Raw genomic sequence first — 19,608 nt, 5'->3', positions numbered from 1 at the left:
TTTGAGAGAGAGCGAGAAGAGGCAGAGAGAGAATAGGTGCACCAGGGCCTCCAACGACTGTAAACAAACTCCAGTTGAATGCGCTACCTAGTGCAGCTGGTTTATATGGGTCCTGGGGAACTGAACCTGGTCCCTTGGCTTTGCAGGCAAATGCCTTAACCACTGAGCAATCTCTGTAGCCCTGATTTTTTTTTTTTTCCTGGTGTTTTAAGACTGGGTAACATTCTGTAGCCCAGGCTGACCTTGAACTTTTGATATTCCTACCTTAGATTTGGGAGTACTGGGTGTGAACCAACATGTCTAGCATATTGTTTGTTTTTGAAAATAAGAACCAAGAAAAACTGGCTCATGTGCAACTAGACTTCTTATCTTGGATTGTGTGTGTGTGTGTGTGTGTGTGTGTGTGTGTGTGTGTGTGTGTGTATTATCAGGACATTTCCGTCTAATGTTCTGATTTAATAGTGGGTTGCCCACACAAAGTTTATAAATTTTTCAAAAAATAAGAAAAATCCAAGAGAATATTAAAAATATTGGCTTTAGATCCATGTTAACCCAAATCTAGCAAGTCTTTGAGAATTTGCTGGCCTTGTTTTGGTCCTGTTGAGCTTCACATTTGTGGTTGGCAGCTCTGGCCCTCATAGTGTGGTACCTGGTTCCACTGGACAGAAGTGCTCATGGTGGGGCTGGAGTAGGGAAGTCCTTGGCGAAGTTCTGGAAGAGATGGAGAAAGGTGTGAGGTGAGAGAAGGAGGCAGCCCTTCACAGGATCCCTTGCAGGCTGAATTTCAGTTGTGGTGACTGACAACTTTCTTGATTCCCTAATGGGGTCCTCATGGTTCTGAGAGATGATAGTAACATGTAAGAGAAACAAAACCTTCTAAGTCCCTTATTTTAAGTGCCCTTAGGTCATGAATGGGTGAAGAAATTGCTCTCAGTGGAATGAGCTAGAGGAGCTCTGGTATTGGCTGTGAGAAAAGTGTGGGTGGTCATGAGCTCTGGGCCCCTTGGGTCAGGTTCTGAGCTGGTCTTCTTTTTAAACTTTTTTATATTATGTTTTTTGTTTAGTTTTTTGACATAGAAAGAGGCAGAAAAAGGGAGAAAGAGGGAAAGAGACAGAGAGAGACTAAGGGAGAGAATGAGAATGGGCACAATAGGGCATCCAGACACTGCAGACAACTCCAGATGCTTGAACCACCTTGTACATCTGGCTTATGTGGGGCCCGGGGAACTGAATCTGGGTTCTTTGTCATTGTAGGCAAGCACCTTAATTGCTAAACCATCTTTCCAGCCCCCTGAGCTGGTCTTTCTAATTATTTCCTAGCTTTTTAAATTTAGATGCTCTGGGGAGATAGACAGTTGTGTGTGTGTGGGGGGGGGTGGTCATGTTCTGAGTTGGAAGAAGTAAGGTCTGGAGAGTGAGTTGGGGGGTATGTAAGGGAAACTTCGGTTTCTATGAATGGCTGTTATCTGGAAGGAGTGGCAGGGACATACCTGTGAAGACTTAGGTGCAGAGATCTGTGGTCTCTATGCCTTCATGACAAGTGTCCCTCTTCCCTGTCTCCTGACGGCCTAGCTTTCCACCTGCCTTCACTGACTGAAGGTTACTTTTCATCAGAATGCAAATGTTCTCATCATGAACACTTCAGAGGGGAAGGAATAAGGTTCCCATTCCACTCTGCATGGGACTTCATAGGGAATACAGCCCAGAATGGGCGAGTTTCTTAGGGTGCGAGAGAGGCCTCTGACTATTAGGTGGGGGTGTTGGGGTGTTGGGGTGGTATCCTGTGGTTGGAGGCTCATTGCAGCATGGGAGTTCTAGAGGCTGCCAGGGCAACTAAAAATTCTCAGGGAGGGCATAAGGGTGGTGGAAGTTAACTGTTTTTTTTGTTTAACCATGTGGGTTAGACCGTGTGCAGGTGAGAGGTTGTGTGAAGTTTTTTACTGGGCCAAGGGGGAGTTAAAGATCTTGGTAGAGGGCTGGAGAGATTGCTTAGTGGTTAAGCACTTGCCTGTGAAGCCTAAGGACCCCGGTTCGAGGCTTGGTTCCCCAGGTCCCACGTTAGCCAGATGCACAAGGGGGCGCACGCGTCTGGAGTTCGTTTGCAGAGGCTGGAAGCCCTGGCGCGCCCATTCTCTCTCTCTCTCTCCCTCTATCTGTCTTTCTCTCTGTGTCTGTCACTCTCAAATAAATAAATTTAAAAAAATAAAAATAAATAAAAAAAAAAGATCTTGGTAGAGATCAGGGATGAGCAATATGAAAGCTACACAAGAGCAGGGGCAATGCTGGAAAATGGCTCTTGTCTTCCTCACTGCTGCCTGGACTGATATTTGAGGTGACATTTAAAGCCATTGTATAGGTGGGAGGTGGGCCTGTTGCAAAAGGGACACTTTCTGGAGTCCGTAGAGAGCTGAGGCCCATTTCTATTTCTTAGGAACTCCACACAGAGTTGTTTTCCAGGCCTTCTGGGCATTCTAGGAGAACCTCATTTAACTTAGGTACTCAGAGTCCCTTCCTCCTGAACTTCTAGGGTATAGGGCAGGCAAGGTACTTTCTAGAATTCTAAAATAGTTGAAGTCAGTGCTTAGGGTGGAAAAGGAGAACAGTGGCATAGCGGATAGGTCACCATCTGAGAATCGCCTGGGGAACTTGTTAAAAATGCAGGCATCTGGGACTGAAGCCTTGTTATCTCCATGGATTGCCAAACCTCTAAGGTAGTTCGGTTGCCCATTAAACTTTGAGAACTCTGAGATAGAGAATGTGTGAGGTTAGCTGGAAAAGGCCTCCTGAGCGAGGAGGACTTGGATTTCAGTGTCTGGTACTTGTTTCAGAGACTGTCCTCAGGTGTGAACCTAAGGAGCTTGTTTACCTGAGGACACCAGGCTCTCAAAGGAGAGACTGGCAAGTGTTTATCCCATGCCCTGGATGGTGGCTTGCTCTGACAGTGTATTGCTTCTGGCTTCCCTTCACCACTTGGGCACTAATTGCCGAGGGGACAGAAGTGCTGTGGGAGGTGGCTGAGGATGATGTCTGCTGGAACGTTTGGATCATGTTGCAACTGAAGCGCAGCTTGCAGGGCAAAATGGCAACCTGGTGGAGCTACTTCCTGGGTGGGGTAGAAGAACACTGTGTCCAATATTCAGTTTTCACTCTGGTTCACAGACTCTAGGTATCTCTTGTATGGACTTCTCTTGTCAGTTAGCTCCCTGGGTTCAAGGAGCAGGCAGTACTGCTGAGGGAACAGTGATCATTGTTGGCCTGAGAGGTGAGTGGGAAAGATGTGTGGATGATGGGTTCTCTCCTCCCTCAGTGCTGCTTGCCTTCTGCTCCATCCACTTGTGCTGGCTGTTATCTGACTGGGAACACAGTGTTTTTCTGTTGGGGCGGTGGAGAGAGAGAAATAACAGTGCCACAAAATGAAGGAAAGTTGGAGGAGAGGGAACACATCACAGTTTTGATATCAAGCAAATGCAAAGCATCCATAAGGGCATTAGGTCTCTGTGGTTGATGGGTGCTGCTGGCCTGGGGACATTGCTCGTCACCAGAGAACATGTGTCTGCAGGCAGCAAGGTGGGCTGGAGAAACCACTCCATGAGAGCAGCTATATTTGCTTTGACCGCTGTGAAAGAAGGAGCCACTGCAGAGTCATTGTGGATGACAAAATAACAACAAAAACCTAATAAGGCTCTGTCTTGGCCATTATCCTGTCCTTTATAATTGCACCACAACTAAATGGCAATCCTGGCAGTCTTTTGGAACATTTTATTCAACTTTGGAGGAGCTACATTTAAAGGAAGGCTTATGAGGCTCTGTGGGAGCCGTAGAAGTGAGCAGTGGTAAGCCAGGGAGCTCCAAGAAGCCCAGCTTGATCGATTGAAACCATTCTTGAGTAAATTCTAGGCTGAATGCGTCTCCCCAACAAGCCTGATCCATGGGTAGCACTTATGGGTTCACCGTGTGCGGGGGAAGTGTTTGCGCCCATGTCGTTCTTTATCAGTCCTAATGTTCTGTCTGTAGGAAGACAAAGCTGAGGAGGGAGCAGTTACCTTCCTTCACCAGGCCCCAGAATGGTGCGTGGACAAGTAGCATCAGCGCCGTTGCAGCACTCTAGTTACGTATGCGCGTGGGGGCTGTCCCCACAGGTGATGCTCTTCTCACTGCTTTTGTCTGTCTAGGAGCCCCCACCCATTTCAAATTTCTTTTTTTAATCTTATTTTATCTCAATTTTTAAAAACATTTTCCATGATTATAAAAAATATCCCATGGTAATACCCTCTCTTCCCCCACTTTCTCCTTTGAAATATCATTCTCCATCATATTCCCTCCCCATCTCAATTAGTCTCTCTTTTATTTTGATGATGTGATCTTTCCCTCTTCTTATGATGGTCTTGTGTTGGTAGTGTCAGGCACTGTGAGGTCATGGATATCCAGGCCATTTTATGTCTGGAGGGAGCATGTTGTAAGGGGTCCAACTCTTCTTTTGGCTCTTACAGTCTTTCCGCCACCTCTTCCGCATTAGACCCTGAGCCTTGAGTTACATTAAGACAAGCGACTTTGGCATTCTTTTTAAAAGTTTTATTTATTTGCAAGGAGAGAGAAAGAAAGAGAGAGGGAGGGGGAGGGGGGAGAGGGAGAGGGAAGGAGAGAGAGGGAGAGAGAGGGAGAGAATGGGTACATCAGGGCCTCCAGCCACTGTAATTGGACTCCAGATGCATGTGCCACTTTCATCTGGCTTTATTGTGTACTAGGGGGAATTGAACCTGAGTCGTTAGGTCATTAGGCTTTGTAAGCAAGCATCTTCATTTTTTATTTTTATTTATTTATTTATTGAGAGAGAGAGAGAGAGAGAGAGAGAGACACAGACAGACAGACAGACAGACAGACAGACACAGAGAAAGAATGGGTGTGCCAGGCCTCCAGCCACTGCAAATGAACTCCAGATGTGTGTGCCCCCTTGTGTATCTGGCTTACGTGGGTCCTGGGGAATTGAACCTGGGTCCTTTGGCTTTGCAGGCAAGTACACAACCACTAAGGCATGTCTTCAGCCCAACTTTGACATTCTTATTTGGAGATATCCTTTCTAGGTAGTGATAAGCCTGAGGCCAAAGGAGGAGATCCAAGCTTCTTGTCAGAAAGTGTCATCCAGTGCTGGGGGCATGCTAGTGCTGCCCTACCTCTCCAGGACCGCTGCTATCTGACAGCCCTGCTGTGAAGGCTTCCATCTCTCTGGGAAAGACAGTCACATTTCTCCAAGGACATGAGCCTTAGAGACCCTCTTAGGGAGGAGGCAGATTGCACTGCATGTCATTTGCTCTTATGTAAGTTGTTCAGTCTCTTGGAATATGAGTTTGGTCTTCTGTAGTCAGGAGAAGGAGATTCCTGTCCTACAGATGTGGCATGGCTGCTGATGAGAGGCCCAAGGGTGATAGATGTGAACGTACTTGGTGAACTAAAATGTACTGGTCACTTGTGAGCAGTGGAGTCTTACTGTTCATGAAAGGAGAGACTGTGGATCACTTCTGTCTGGAGAGAGGAGGGTGTTTTGCATCCTTGTGTTAACTACTGACTGGATTCTTGTCCATTTAAGGTAATAACAAAATAGCATGAATAAAGCCTGATAGATAGCCTCTTAGTGGTGGTGTCTCTGTTGTATCCTGTAACTGCTCTTTAAGAAGGGTCAGTGAGGCAGTAGGGGATGCTGACCAGGGGGAGGTGGGTGGAGATTATGGCTCTGCCTCTTTTTTCCCTCTCTGCCCTAGCTCCTGTCCCCTGGATGTGCCATCTGCCCACTCTGAGCCTAGAGACCTCCATCTTATTTCTTCTTGGAGTTCCCAGAAAGGGTGGATGTTAAGGTAGAACTCCTTGGTCCAGCTGCCTGATGGAGACTGGGAAGCTGAGAGACCCAAATGTCTTCTTGGATGTGAGAAGGCATTGCTGGCATGACCCAGGCCAAACAAAAGCTGTGAGGAATGTGTACATGTCTGTTGGATAAGGTTGTCTTGGACCTGGGTTCCCCTCTGCTTTTATTTCTGTGAGCAGGACTCCCTGGCACTAGGGAAGCAGCATTATTGTATGTGTGCCAGCCCATTGACTAAGCAGTTCTAAGAAGGGCAAGGGCAGGACACCCTGCCACCCTTCTATAAGCCTTAAACAGTACCTAGGGGTGAAGGCCCCACAAGTCCACTCTTCCACTTGATATCCATAGTGAATTGCTGTGTGTTAGCTACATGCCTGTGTTTGTTCATTCAGTTAATCTCTTGTGAGGTCTAAGGTACTGTATTAGGTCCTTTGGGGGATAAAAAGATGATTATAAAGCAGATACCTTTCCATTTAGTTATGATTCTGTAAGGAAGAAAAAAATCACATACAAAAGAGAAGGTAGAGTGAAAAATAGAGGGAAGGATGGAAGATCAGGGAATTCTATCTGGATTCTGTGGCATTTTAATCAGACAGGAAAATTTAGTAGGCTTTGTCCCTCTCCTGAGGGAGAAGGATGATGGAGAGGCAGTTGCTGCCAGGTGGTGCCAAGGCAGAGTCATGGGATGAGGACCCCAGAAATGGAAGTGTAGGGAGCAAAGAATTTACCCAGCAAGAGCCAGAGGAGGGGGCAGGTCAGGAGGAACCTTCTGTCTGCCTCAGCTTACTGGGTGCATGCCAGGAACTTTCTATTCCTTCTTTGCTTTGAGCTCCATAGTACCTCTGTGAGGCAAATACTGTTCTCTTAAGTTCACAGGAGGACGTTGAGGCCCAAGGACTGAAGTATCTTGCTCAATGCCAGAAAGTGTTAAATGGTAGTCAGAATTTGAACCTTTGAGTATGACCCCAGAGCCAGCCCATGCCTTTTCTCCTGTACTAGACTTTGTGGAGAAACATAGGAAGACAGGACATTCAACTCCTCTCTGGGCTAGAATGAGGGTCTAGAAGTCTTGGGGGAGAAGTGCCTGATTTTCCCACAGGTAGCAAATCAATCTCCTAGCCTTCTGGACTGGTCCCAGCATCTAGGATAGCTGAGCATCTGGCTTCCGGAACACTGTCCTATTGGAAGAGCCACTGACCTCTCTGTGTGGGAGGCAAGAGAAGCCAGAACAGTGGGAGATACTAGAATGAAAATTCAAGCATGGCTTTGACTGTGGCTTTCCATTCCCAAGACCATCTCAAACCTTTCCTCCTTGCAAGAGCCCTCTCTGAATCCCTCCCCCGCATCTCCAACCTCCCCTTGGGTCCATGCAGGCTCGGTCTGCATGCACAGCGTTGTTCCGCACTTGTTCCTTTGTTGCTGTGAAACAGGCTCCCGGCACAGTCAGCCTCTGTGTGGGAGGACTGGTGGCTGTCTTTGCAGGCAGGCATTTGCTTAAAGCAGGCTGCGTGTGAGCCCAACATCAGCGGTTCTGGCCTCCTTGAGTCCGGGATGAGGCTCTGCCCAGGGGACTGGCTGTGAAGGATGAGTTCAGGGTGGGATGACGGACCGCTTCTGGGACCAGTGGTATCTCTGGTATCTCCGCTTGCTCCGGCTGCTGGATCGAGGTATCCTGAGTGCGTATATGGTCGTGTATGCATGCAATAGAGAGACAGACACGTAGCAAAAGGCACAGCAGAGCAGGGAGTGGGAGAAGAAAAGAAGGCATGAAGCAGAAGCAAGTAGCAGATGCATGGGAAGTAGCGGAAGGCCGTTTTTCTGGGCATGGACATGTGTAATCCAGCTGGGGATGGGGGCGCACAGGGCCATTTGGGGAACAGCTGAAGGACAGGATCGCATTTCTTTCTGGGTTTCTCATCAGGCGTAGTATCATAAGCAGACAGGTTAAGCCTTCTCTTGTTGGATTCTCCATGGAGCATCTGAAAAGCAATGTAGTGGGAAACTGTTCCCTGCGATAGTAAGCTGGGGCACAGTGACACAGATTCCAGTCACAGACCTGTCACTGCTCAGTTCTGTGACCATCCTCAGCTTGTTTCCCTGTCTGTAAAATGGGCATGGTGGTGGTGGTGGCTCTATCTGCTGTGGTTGCTGTTATTTAATTCTTGCACATAAAGCTTACCATCATAACTAGTGTGCACATGAGTGTTTAGTAGATGGGAGGTTCCTCTCTGCCTGCCTCTCAGCCTTCCAGAGCTACAGCACTTGCTCTGAGGACAGCTCCCTTTGACTGCTGTCTGCAGACAGTGTCTATGCAGAATTGGCGGCTAATTACAAGGAAAAGGGGAGCCAGTTTTTTATTGCTCAAGTTTCTGTAACCTTTTACCCTTACTTATTGATGCGGTCAAAATCTCCTGTTGGTGTCACACAAAGTCAGTGGCAGAAAAGCCACTACGAACTTTGTATACTTGATTTTTTTTTTTTTTAAAGTTGAATGTTACTTTTAAGAGCTTTGATTCTTTTATGATGTTTTGGCAAGAGTGATGTAAACCTCTTGATGAAAAGATGGTTTTGGGAAAGACCCCTCATCCACTCCAAGTGTGCATTTTCATCAGGAACAGCCAGGTGTGGCAGGAGGTCACTACCAGGTGGAAGCAGTGAGCTCCTCAGGGTAGATACACCAGTGCTGTATCAGGGGAGAAATCAAAGATGGAGGAAACCAAGCCAGCGCATGCAGAAAGCAGTCTTCACTAGCACTGAGAAACAGAGCCATGGGAGCCCAGACTTGATGAGCTGAGGATATTATGGGGGCCAGAACTTCATACTGCTGGAGATCATAGACAGGGAAAGGGAAGAAAACTCTGCCCTGTCTGGGTGACCTCTGGCAAGCTACTTCGTCTTTCTGTGCCTCATTTCCTTCATTCATAAAAAGACATGATGATGGTGGCAGCCCCAATTTATGGGGTTTCTGTAGGGATTAAGTGAGAAAGCCTAAGTGAAATACCCCAGTGCCTGGCATGAACAAAGTGCCCCTTAAATGTTGGATTTCATCACTAAGACAGGTAGTATAAAATTCCCTACAAGCACCCTTGTGAGGGGAAAGAAGGGAACAGGTGGTATATAACAATTTGGGGCTGAAAAAAGTCCAGTGAAGAATTGTTTCAGGCTTAGAGAGGAGCTATATTTTTGTGAACTAAAGCCATATTCAGACTAGCATATGATACAAATTTTAAGAAGAAACTGGATGGTAACACATAAGTATAAGTATAATGATAACAATTAATTTTCAATTTTTATAAAGGGCTTGAATCCATGAATTTCAAACTTTGCTTTAAGTACTGGCTCCATTCTTTCTAAATGCCCTTGAATAAATGATTTCCTTTCGGTTCATTAATTTGAAAAATGGGGATATTAATAATACCCGTGTCATAGAATTTGTGGGGAAATATGTTTTTCATGTAAAAATGTCCTGAATAATGAATTCATAGTTTGATTCCAAGAGAGCAAAAGTCAGTTGCCAAATTATGGGTCAGTACATATGGCCATGATATGCAGGTTTAAGGTCTTTTCATGGAAATAGTGTGAAAAGTTTTTTTACTCGATGACAGGCTTTATACTAGTAGCTCTTGACTATTTAGCATCCAGTTTCCAGACTGTCTGGGGTTGGATGTTGATTGTGTTGCCCTAGGTATATCAGTAGTATACATGTCCATATGTGTATGCTTGCATCCATATTCAAACAGAATTTTTGGGCATAGCAACTGTAGTAATTAATGTTTGCCAGCATTGCATAGAAAATGGCATGCTTTGCAGACTGAGCTAGCTCATGGGGACTCCTCAATATCAATTGAATCAATGAACAAATGAATGGTGACCCTGGCTTTCAGGGCAGTCAAGACATTTCTCTTAGATTTTTTACTGTAACAGAATTTAGCTCCCTTCATCTGTCTATGATTTTATGTCGTTTCCCCCTCATTGTTGTGCCTTATGTCACATTGAAAGTCACAGACCTCAAGAAAGTGAGGAAGGAATAAGAGATGAGAAGAGGTGGGAAATGAGTTTAGCTCAGGAAATTGAAATAATTGATAAAGCTATGTACTGGACTGAGTCATCCAGTTGGCTGTGACTGGGGGAGAAATGAATCCACATCTAGGAAAGGGGAGGAAACCTCAGAGCACTTCATGGAGCAGAAATACACTTTATAAAAAGGTAATCATGTATGCTTGCTGATTGCAGACATATATTTCATCTCCCCCATCATTGTTCAGCCAATGGTAGGATTTAAAAACTAAAGGCTATTGTTTTCTGTGGCTCCACTGAGCTGTATGCAAGGATTTATGTGATAATAAACTGTCAGCTTGCTCAGGCATTGCATTTTGATGATTTTTCCTCATTAATAACAGATGCAGTTTTTATGGTGTGTGTTACTGGACATTTGTCAACTCTACTGACTGTAGCTTGTATTGGTTGAGAAGATGGTGCCATGACAAGTATTGTCCATCAAAGGACAAAAGCTCATTCAGATAAGCAAGAGAGGTCATGTTGTCTTTGGTTGCTGGGTTTTGGTGTAACCATGGAGACTTGATGAGTAAGGTGGAGGTTTACTTTCTCTTGTTTAATGTAATTTTGGGGGGTAGTGATGGGAGAAGAGTGGAAGTAAAGCCTCATTAGAGTTTCTAGCATCCACCACTGCTAATTCACGAGAGGATTGTTGACTACAGATGTTGTGCGGGCTTCCCTTGCTGACCACTGCTGAGTCCATCCTGAAGCACCTGATTCTGCCAGCTTGTCCACCCCTGCGCTCCCCCACTCATGTGGGGTCTCTTAGCCCCCCCCCCCAATCCTCAGCTTTCTCTTCATTCCCACCTCCCTTGTACCTGTCCTACCTTAACCTTTGGCCCCAGGTGTCTGCTTCCTTAGTCTTCGTGTCCTCCCCCAATACCTGGCCCTCATGCCTGTTCTCTCTGTCCTAGCACAGCCTCATGTTACCTGTGTGCCCAATACCCAGTGCCCCTCTGTTACTCCTCACCTCATCCTCAAGTGTCCCGTACTTTCTCAGCCCTGTGCTGGGCTTTTGTGTTCCCCTTTCCCTCGTCTTCCTGCCCTTTAACTTGGAATGGCTTTTCCTCTTCAGAGCTGCATCTTTTCTTCTTGCCTTTTTATGTCTCTGTGCCTTTCTTCACTCTACTTGATGTAGTGTTTTTCAAAAATAAGTTTAAGCATAAAATGGAGTCAATTTAAAACAGTACCAAAAAAATCATAGTGTAATAGTTTTATGGATATGATGAAAATGATTCCAGAAGTACAAAAATGGCTGGTTATTAAGCTGAATTTACCAAATAAGGTTTTAGGTTGCTAATTTATTCTTGGGGACACTGTCTACATTCTGGAGGCTACCACATATTGTTTGGTGTGGACTGCAATCATCTGGGGCTCCTAGAGCGCAGAAGCAGTGCCCCACCCCCACCCAGCCAACCGAGTTAGAACTATGGGCAGAGGCTGACACCAGCACCATGGAGTGCTGTCCTGGTGATGCTGAAGGCAGCCAGGGACGAGAGCTGCTTGTTACCACCTTTTAATGTGAAGCCAGAGAGTAAAGTAAACATGGCTCATGGGTAAAATAAGAAGACACATGAGACAGTCAGTCACTCTGAGGGTCATGAACATAGGAGTAAATAGAGGAATGTACTAAGGAACAGAGAGACTAGGAACCTTGGGTGCAATACTAACTTTCTTCAAAAACATTTCCTACTACTATTGAACTGAGCCTCAACTTTCCTTCATATTCCTGGGGGAAAATTTTTGTTGTGTCCTAGGAAGCTGGGTTTATAGCTCTCAGATCTGGATACCTCAGATTTTGGAGGTAGGGATGGTGATCAAAGACCTTTCCTTACTTGTTCTGAGTCAGTCATACTAAGCATGATGTTGGCACTGCGCCATTTTGCTAGAATCAGAGAAAGGAACAGATGAGAGGAGCAGTACCTGTCCACAGCCTTTATGGTGCTGGGCTCCACTTTGACCAGGAATTTTGACCTTGTAATTAACTTAGATTGTTTCCACTAAAGTTCATGTTTCCCTGACGGATGAGTCTCTGTTGTCTTTCAGGTCTCCCAAACATTCTAAGCCATGGATTGATTATGCCCACTATAGCACAGGCTCAAGAGATGGCTAGCTGGCCTTGCCTCAGCTGCTAGGGCTCTCTTGGTGACTGATAGGCAACTTTTTGTTCTTATCCTTAACATGTCTGCAGCCCCTTCCTGGCCCAGGTTCCTTTCTCTGACAAATGTTCTATCTTCGGTTTGTTGATTGTCCAGTGATCTGCACATCTTTGGTCCCTGCCTAGATTTCACTTAGTGTCTCTGCTTACACTATCTGCTTGTGGCTGTTTTCACCCTACTCTAGGTGTTTGCCTGGGGTGGCTTGCCTGTTCTTAACTGCTGCATGTGTGCATTGGTAGTGGTGTTGCTTCTTTGGGCTCACCTTTATGATGTATTGTTCTCCTCAGACACACATGTGCACACACGCACATACACACACACACACACACACACACACAGAGAGAGAGAGAGAGAGAGAGAGAGAGAGAGAGAGAGAGAGAGAAGAAGAAGAAGAAGAAGAAGAAGAAGAAGAAGAAGAAGAAGAAGAAAGAGAGAGAGAGAGAAGAGCAGGCAACTTGTGTATGAAAAGTACATTGTGTGGTTCTCTTGTGTCTAGTGAGAGCAATTTAAGTCATAATCACCTTCCCACTTGAGCTGAATATTCATATCAAACCAAAAGAGGTTACTTTAAATAAGCTTCTAAAGTCACAGATAGATGCCAATTATAGTTATTTAATTGGCTCTGGCACAAGATCATTTTCCTGAAGGGGCCAGGGATATTGTCTGATAAACAGTTTGGGCCCAGGGCTGCTTGAACCACCATCACAGACAATTCTGTATTGTTTCCTATCAGAGCCTCCTCAACCTTCTCCTTTCCTTGTAGTTCCTCTTAACATGCCAGAATCTTCTGTTTCCAAGCCCCTTGACTCCTATGTCCTCTAGAAAAAGCTGCCATAACTAGTCACACTTGGTCCTGTTCAGAGCCAAAGGCACTCTGTGTAAGACCAGGCAGGGTTCAGTTACTCAGCAATAATGGGCAGTATTAATGCATGCCTCATGGAGTGGCTATGATTTCTGAAGGAGTTAACATGTGTGGCCAGTGCCTGAAAGGAGTAAGTGCTGAGTCCCTGTGCTTGTCCTTTGGGATTTCTGTTGTTATTAGAGAGCTTAGTTACTAGAGAGGGTCATTTTTCCCTATTATAAGTAGAGAGTAGGCCCTCACCTCAACCATTCCTTTGTATTTACCCCTAGATACTTCATTCAAAGTTGTATCCTAGCAGGAAGCCTGGTAAGTAATGTTGGCTGAGAGAGTATCTAGCTCCTATTTCTATTGCCAACAGGAGTTAGTGTCCCCTCCATCTCTCTTTGGTATGTATGTTAAACTGGGTGTCCAGCCACCTCTCCTATTGGCAGATGGAGAGGATATCACTGGGGCCCCTTGTCTGTGGTGTGAGATAACCAGGCAAGATGCATCTAGGCCAGGTCCTGGGGGAAGGACACTGATAGCTGCTCTGTGAGGTGCCGGTATGGGGTTTCTGTCCACAGTGTAAGGACGGTAAAGCAGCCCTGCTTCACTGAGGGCAGCATGGCCTTCCAGGGCCTGTCTTCAGTGTGGGGTTATTGAATGATTGTTAGAGGTCCAAGGGCAGTGTGTCCCTGTGTGGTCAGAATGCCAGCTGGATTCCCAGTATAAGTGATGGTTTGCTTTCCACCTTATGGGTATGGAGGTGGTTTGTGAAACCAAAAGCAATGCCTATTGTGTTATTAGTGGCCGTTAGTAAAAGTATCTATATAAAGGGCCCAACACTGTAGGGAATATTTAAGGGGGAAAGATAGTATTGTACTCTGGGAATTTACAATTCAAACTTGTGAAATGGTTCCTAAAAATTTTAAGAACTAGTAGTAACCCTTCTCAGCCTCTATGGCCTCTTTATCCAATGAATCCTATAAGTAGGCTCTCTTCTGTCTCTTAACATTCATAGTTCCAGGCGGACAACACCTGCATCTGTAAAGTATGTGTCTGTGATATACCTGTGTGATGCCACAGGGTATCAGGTCATGTTGAATTACTAAATGACTTCTGTGAGTTAATGTGTATGTGTGTGTGTGTGTGGGGGGGGTGATAAGTGGGTCTGAATGAAATAAGAAACATTTATTCAGTTAATATCTTCTAAGGACCTACTGTGTGTTTTGCCCCATTTGAGGATGCAGACTACAGTGTTGAAGACAGTGTTGTTATCTTGAAGCTTTATAGGGAATGAGGGAAACAGGCATTAGTAACACAATACATAATACAATGACAGGTAGATTAAAAGGAGAGACCTGAGACCAGCTTTAGTAGTACTTACAAGGATAGAGGTCAGAGAATATAGAGTGTGTTTGGGGCATGATGATGAAGCCAGATTGTGTCGACCAGCTGTGAGTTAAGAATTGAAACTGAGGAGAGAAGTTGGGTCCACTCTAAGACGATTCTTGCTTACATGTCAGGTTATGAGTAAATGGTGTTTGGGTAGCAGCAGTCCGTTAAACATGTACTGAACAGGGTTGGAGAGATGGCTCAGCAATTAAAGCTTGCCTGAATAGCCTAACAACTTGGGTTCAATTCCCTAGTACCCATGTAAAGTTTGACACACCAAATGGCACATGCTTCTGGAATTTGTTTGCAGTTGACTAGTGGCCCTGGCATGCCCTTTCTCTCTCTGTCTGCAAATATAATATAATATGATTAATATAATATAATATAATATAATATAATATAATATAATATAATATAAATGTATTGAACAATACTCATGTATCAGGCAGTAGAGTTAGGTGCTGAGATGCCAAGAAGCATAATGTACGGTGCTCACTGTCTAAGGAGAGTCTTGGATGTAGAAAAAGTACTTAATAACACAGTTGGTAAGTGAAATTAGCTAGGTCTGCATAAGAGAACAGAATAGCTGATAGCCTGGAACAGTTGGAGAAGTACACCTTTGAAGAGTATCTGATAGCTCCATTTGGACATGCAGAATAAATGAGTTTGGTGAAGAAGGTGGGGTCAGGCATTCTAGACAGTAAAGCAGGGACAGAGGCACAGGAGGGGTAAAGAAGAGAGAAGTTCATCATGTCTAGAATACAAGGTCCTTTGTAGAGGAAAAGTTGAGCAGAACTCCTGAGCACAGGAGCTGGGTGCTGGCAGGGTTCTTAAAAGGTAGATCTGGATGTATAAGGATAGGACAAGAAGAGTAACATGGATGGGCTGGGCGTGGTGGCACATGTCTTTAATCCCAGCACTTGGGAGGCAGAGGTATGAGGACCGCCGTGAGTTTGAGGCCACCCTGAGGCTACATAGTAAATTCCTATCAGCCTGACCTAGAGTGAAACTTTACCTTATAAAATAAAAAAATAAAAAAGTAACATTGATTGCTGATTCCTCATATTCAAGGATGGCTGGAGAAGTGGTAGAATCACACCAGAAAGGAGTTGGAGTGAAAGTGTAGGTTAATGGATTTGGAACCCTGAGTTTTCATCACATAATACCTGAGTCCTTTATGCAGCTGCAGAATGTTGTTGTTCTAGGGAACAGTTAAGGCAGGAGGTGTTTGGAGTCCTCTCCCTAAAAGTGACAGCAAAACTGCCATTAACTTGGGAAAGATGGCACAGAGAGAAATAAGAATAGTATAAACAGTTTTTGGAAAGTATTGATGTAAGAGGAGAGATGTGAAGTTATTTCACAGGGTTGGAGGAGCCATGGTTTATTTAATGGGCACAAAGGAAAGGGATTGTTAGGGATTCCTGTGCAGGGAGGTGGGGCAGTATTGGAGGGTTTTGTGACAGACGGCATTGGTGACTACTTACAGCATTGTTTTAGAGCTTCCATGAGGAGAAACCAGATTGCAGTGGGAGGAAGTGGTAAGGATGAGACAGCAGCCGGCACACATTGTTTGAGAAAGATGTCAGAAAATGCAAGGTAAAAATGGAATGGTGGTTGGTGGGACAGTAGGGTCAAGTGATGATTTTGTTAAAGGGAGGCATGAATGTGTCTGAGGATTGGTGGGGTGTTAAGTGACAGAAGTTTTAAAGTGATGAACAGAAATGGATTTACCAATCCACTCAATAAATAATTGTGGAGCACCAACAATGAATTTAAGCATTCTAGGCACTGTGCTACTTGCTGGGGATGTAGCATGAATAAGGCATGAATTCTTCATGAAGTTTGCATTCTAGAGAGTGGGGCAGACAACACACATCAAGCAACAGTTGAATTTGTAAGGACAGCTTATGATAAATGCTGCAAAATGCAGCAGTGGCTTGGAGGAGTTAGGAATGGGCTGAACAAACAGGGCAGATGGAAGCAGTAAGACTGGAGGAGGGGGACTTCCATTGGGTGGAATAATGAAGGGATGCTTAGAAAATGACTTTAAAAAAAAATAGAAAAACAACCAGGAAATGGAGTTTATATGTCCTGATAAATACTTTTAAACAGTCAGTGCCATGAGCTAAGACTAGAGAGATAGAATAGTTGAAGAGTTTGGGTTGGTTTTGATCTGCTGCATTCAAATCTCCAGTCACTTAGCAATGTAGAAAGTGTCCTTCTTACTGTATAGATGAGAAAACTGGAGGAAAAGACAGGATCCAGGAATAGAAGGTTATGGGGACTAGGCAGAATCACCTGGCTATGGTATCATTGAACTCCTCTCTAACAGCAAGCTCTGGGAAGACTGTTGGGGCCATCAAGAGACTGTTACTTGCCCCTCTTTTGTACAAAGCATATGAAGAGTGTCCCAGGAAAACTGGAGAGGAGGTGTTGCCTGAACTTCGAGTGTTAATAAATCAAGTGATCATACACTGACCCTGTGAGCATCTGAATCTTGAAGGGTTTGGACAGAGCAAAGGGTCTTGGAGGGTAAGAGGATATGCAATGCGAATGCTCTGGAGATGCAGAGGAAAGGCTGGGGTTTGATTAGGCAGACACAAACAAAAACCGTAACACTTACTGGCTCATGAAATGATATTGGGGTAAACCAGATCAGTGGTAAGTAAAGAGATTTATCTTCTTTATTCTTTTTACCTGCACAATTGTGTCCCCAGCAAAATTAGAAATAGACATAAATGGGACTGGAGGGATGGCTTAATGGTTAAGGTGTTTGCCTGCAAAGCCTAAGGACCCAGGTTTGATTCCCCAGTACCCACATAAGCCAGAAGCACAAGGTGGCACATGTATCTGGAGTTCATTTGCAGTGGCTAGAGGCCCTGGCATGCCTATTTTCTCTCTCTTTCTCAAATAAATTAAATAATAAAAAAGAGAAATGGACACAAATGGAAGACACCTCTTAAGAGACGAGAAAACTGAGTAACAAAGAACTGATTTCACTTGCCAGAAATCATAGTCATTAACTCTACCAGATGTAAGGTCAGACTGTTCCAAATTGTTCCATTATAATTTCAGCCCAATTATATTCCTCCCTGTTAATTTGCAGGGTTGGGTTTGTAACCCAGGTCTTGAGCATATTAGACAAGCACTCTACCACTGAGCTGAATCCCCAACCCTTTTTTTCTTTCTCTCTCTCCCTCCCTTCCTTTATTTCTCCTTTCCTTCTTTTCTTCCTCCCTTCCCTCTTCTCTATCCTTTCCTTTCCTTCCCTTCCCTTCCCTCCCCTCCCCTCCCCTCCCCTCCCCCCCCCTCCTCTCTCTCTCTCTCTCTCTCTCTCTCTCTTTTTTCTGAGAGAATCTCACTGTGTTGCCCAGGATGGTCTCAAGTTCAAGATGATACTTTTGCCTCAGTCTCTTGAATGCTGGGATTATGGACACATGGCGCCAAGCCTAACTCCAGTTCTACCCCATCACCTCCATAGCCTTGATACAGTTATTGTGTATGCAAGAATGGACAGACTGCAGAAGTCATGGGTTTGAGGAGTATCAAGCTTGGAATCAGTCTTTTAAGATGGAAAGCAAAACTCCTCTAAGAAGCTATAGCAACAGGATTGTACTTCTCCATCCTTCCCAGTGATAACCATGAAGCCCAGTGAGTTGGGAATCTTGGCTCTCTGCCCATTCCAGGACTGTTGTCCAAAGAACCCAGCCTAAGCAAAGGCAGAGGAGCATCTTCCTCAAAAACCCTGGCAAAAGGATTGGCATGGGACTTTTCATCTACCTTCATGCTAAGTGAAATCTGTTAGATGGGATAATGTGTTCCATATTTTATAGACTATTTTAAGCCTGTCTCAGAATAAAGTACAGGGCCAGGGGTGGAGGAAGCATGTAAGTCTTGGAGACAAAATGGCATGGCTTACTCATCATCAGTGTTTTCATTTTAATGATCCCAACCCCTGTACAAGTCCCTTAGTGACACTGTAATGGAAACCACATTTTTTTTTTTTCTTCTGGAAACTTTAGGATGAACATAGCCAAATGCTCTGAAACATAATTAAGGCTACAAACCCCTATCCCTGGCAATACACAGAACTTTCACCCAGGGAGCTCCACCTAGAGATAGTGTAGTTGGAAAGCAGTTGAAATTATAGAGATATTTCTTCCACTAGTCTCTGGCCCACTGCAACTTCTTTTCTAGGCTTTTCTTCCCTGTATATTCCAACTTCCCTTTTCGACACTGCTGCCTCATGCACGTAAATAAATGAGAGCCCTGGTATTGACTCCTTGGCTGCTGGGAGAGAATCCCAGATTGCTGCTGCTCACACACACAGCAGGAGAGGCAGCAAGGGAGCCCCAAGTGCCTGTGGGGAGCTGGAGGGAGGGAGAGCTGTGCTGTCGCTAGCTACAAAAGGAGACAGGGACATTGAGACTGGAAAACCCAGTTCACGAAGACCTCAGAGAGTAAGATGGCCCCTTCTCCTGTGTTTGGATGTGATGCGTCTCCTTTGTCTTGGAAACCTTCCTGAACTTGTAACAATCAAAGTTAAGAAACTTAGCATGGACATACCAAATATGTAGGCTTATTTCCTCCCCTCTTAGCCATATCTTAGACACTTGGAATATGTAAGTTAGTGGGAGCTTTTAGTGCATAGGCACGCAGTTGCAGTCCAATGTTAACTTTATATGGATGTCTCTAAGACTAGCACAAGGACAAAGGTCTAGGATATTTTTCAGTGGTTTCATCTTCATGTCTTTTTGTTTTCCTCTCTTGCTTTCTCTGTCTTTTTTTCTCTTTCAGTAGTTCTGGGGTAGACCAGGACGAGGCCCAATGGAGTACTCTGACTGTGTGGAAATCCTATCATGGATATATTTCTCTTCTCTCTACCCCCACTCCATACCAATAGGCAAATAGTCATGTTAATATCTCCCTCAGGAAGAAGAATTAATTAGTACATTCTTGATGTACCCAGTTAATTAGATGGTTGTCTGAGCCTCAGTTTTCTCATTCATGAAATTAGCATCATATCTATCTGTGGCCATTAGTGTCACTCAGTAAATGCTTCTAACTCTCTACCTTCTGGAAGCACTGTAAGGTTACACTGATACACATCTTTGGTCATATGACTTGATTTGGCCACTGACTTGTGAGTGAAAGTTAGGTGCTTCATTTCCAAGGGAAGCTTTAAAAGCCAATCCATTATTTAATTCAGAGCTTTATTTAATTTAGCAAGCCATGGTGATTGCACGCCTATAAGCCCAGTACTTGGAAGGTTGAGGTAGGAGCCATGATGGAGGCTAGTCTGG

The 19,608-nt window shown here is 44.8% G+C and overlaps 1 protein-coding gene across 17 annotated transcripts in view; it reads left to right on the top strand.

Moving 5' to 3' along the window:
- The window catches only part of Kalrn (kalirin RhoGEF kinase), a 724,529-nt gene that overhangs the window by 59,659 nt on the left and 645,262 nt on the right, over window positions 1-19,608 (top strand). For 2 of the 17 annotated variants that reach the window (XM_004663923.2, XM_004663922.2), the window contains exon 1: window positions 7,394-7,521. The exons of 12 other annotated variants lie outside the window; for them this stretch is intronic. In XM_004663923.2, coding sequence (XP_004663980.1) covers window positions 7,455-7,521 — 67 coding nt within the window. In that variant the 5' untranslated portion in view covers window positions 7,394-7,454. Of the gene's footprint in view, window positions 1-7,393; window positions 7,522-19,608 lie in introns of those variants that run through there. 3 more of the 17 variants (XM_045147194.1, XM_045147190.1, XM_045147192.1) reach the window with 2 other exon arrangements.

This window comes from Jaculus jaculus, chromosome 4, assembly GCF_020740685.1.
Source record: "Jaculus jaculus isolate mJacJac1 chromosome 4, mJacJac1.mat.Y.cur, whole genome shotgun sequence".
NCBI classification, from domain to species: Eukaryota; Metazoa; Chordata; class Mammalia; order Rodentia; family Dipodidae; genus Jaculus; species Jaculus jaculus.
The sequence above is the reverse complement of the archived record's forward strand: the minus strand, read 5'-3'. Positions and strand labels throughout refer to the sequence as shown.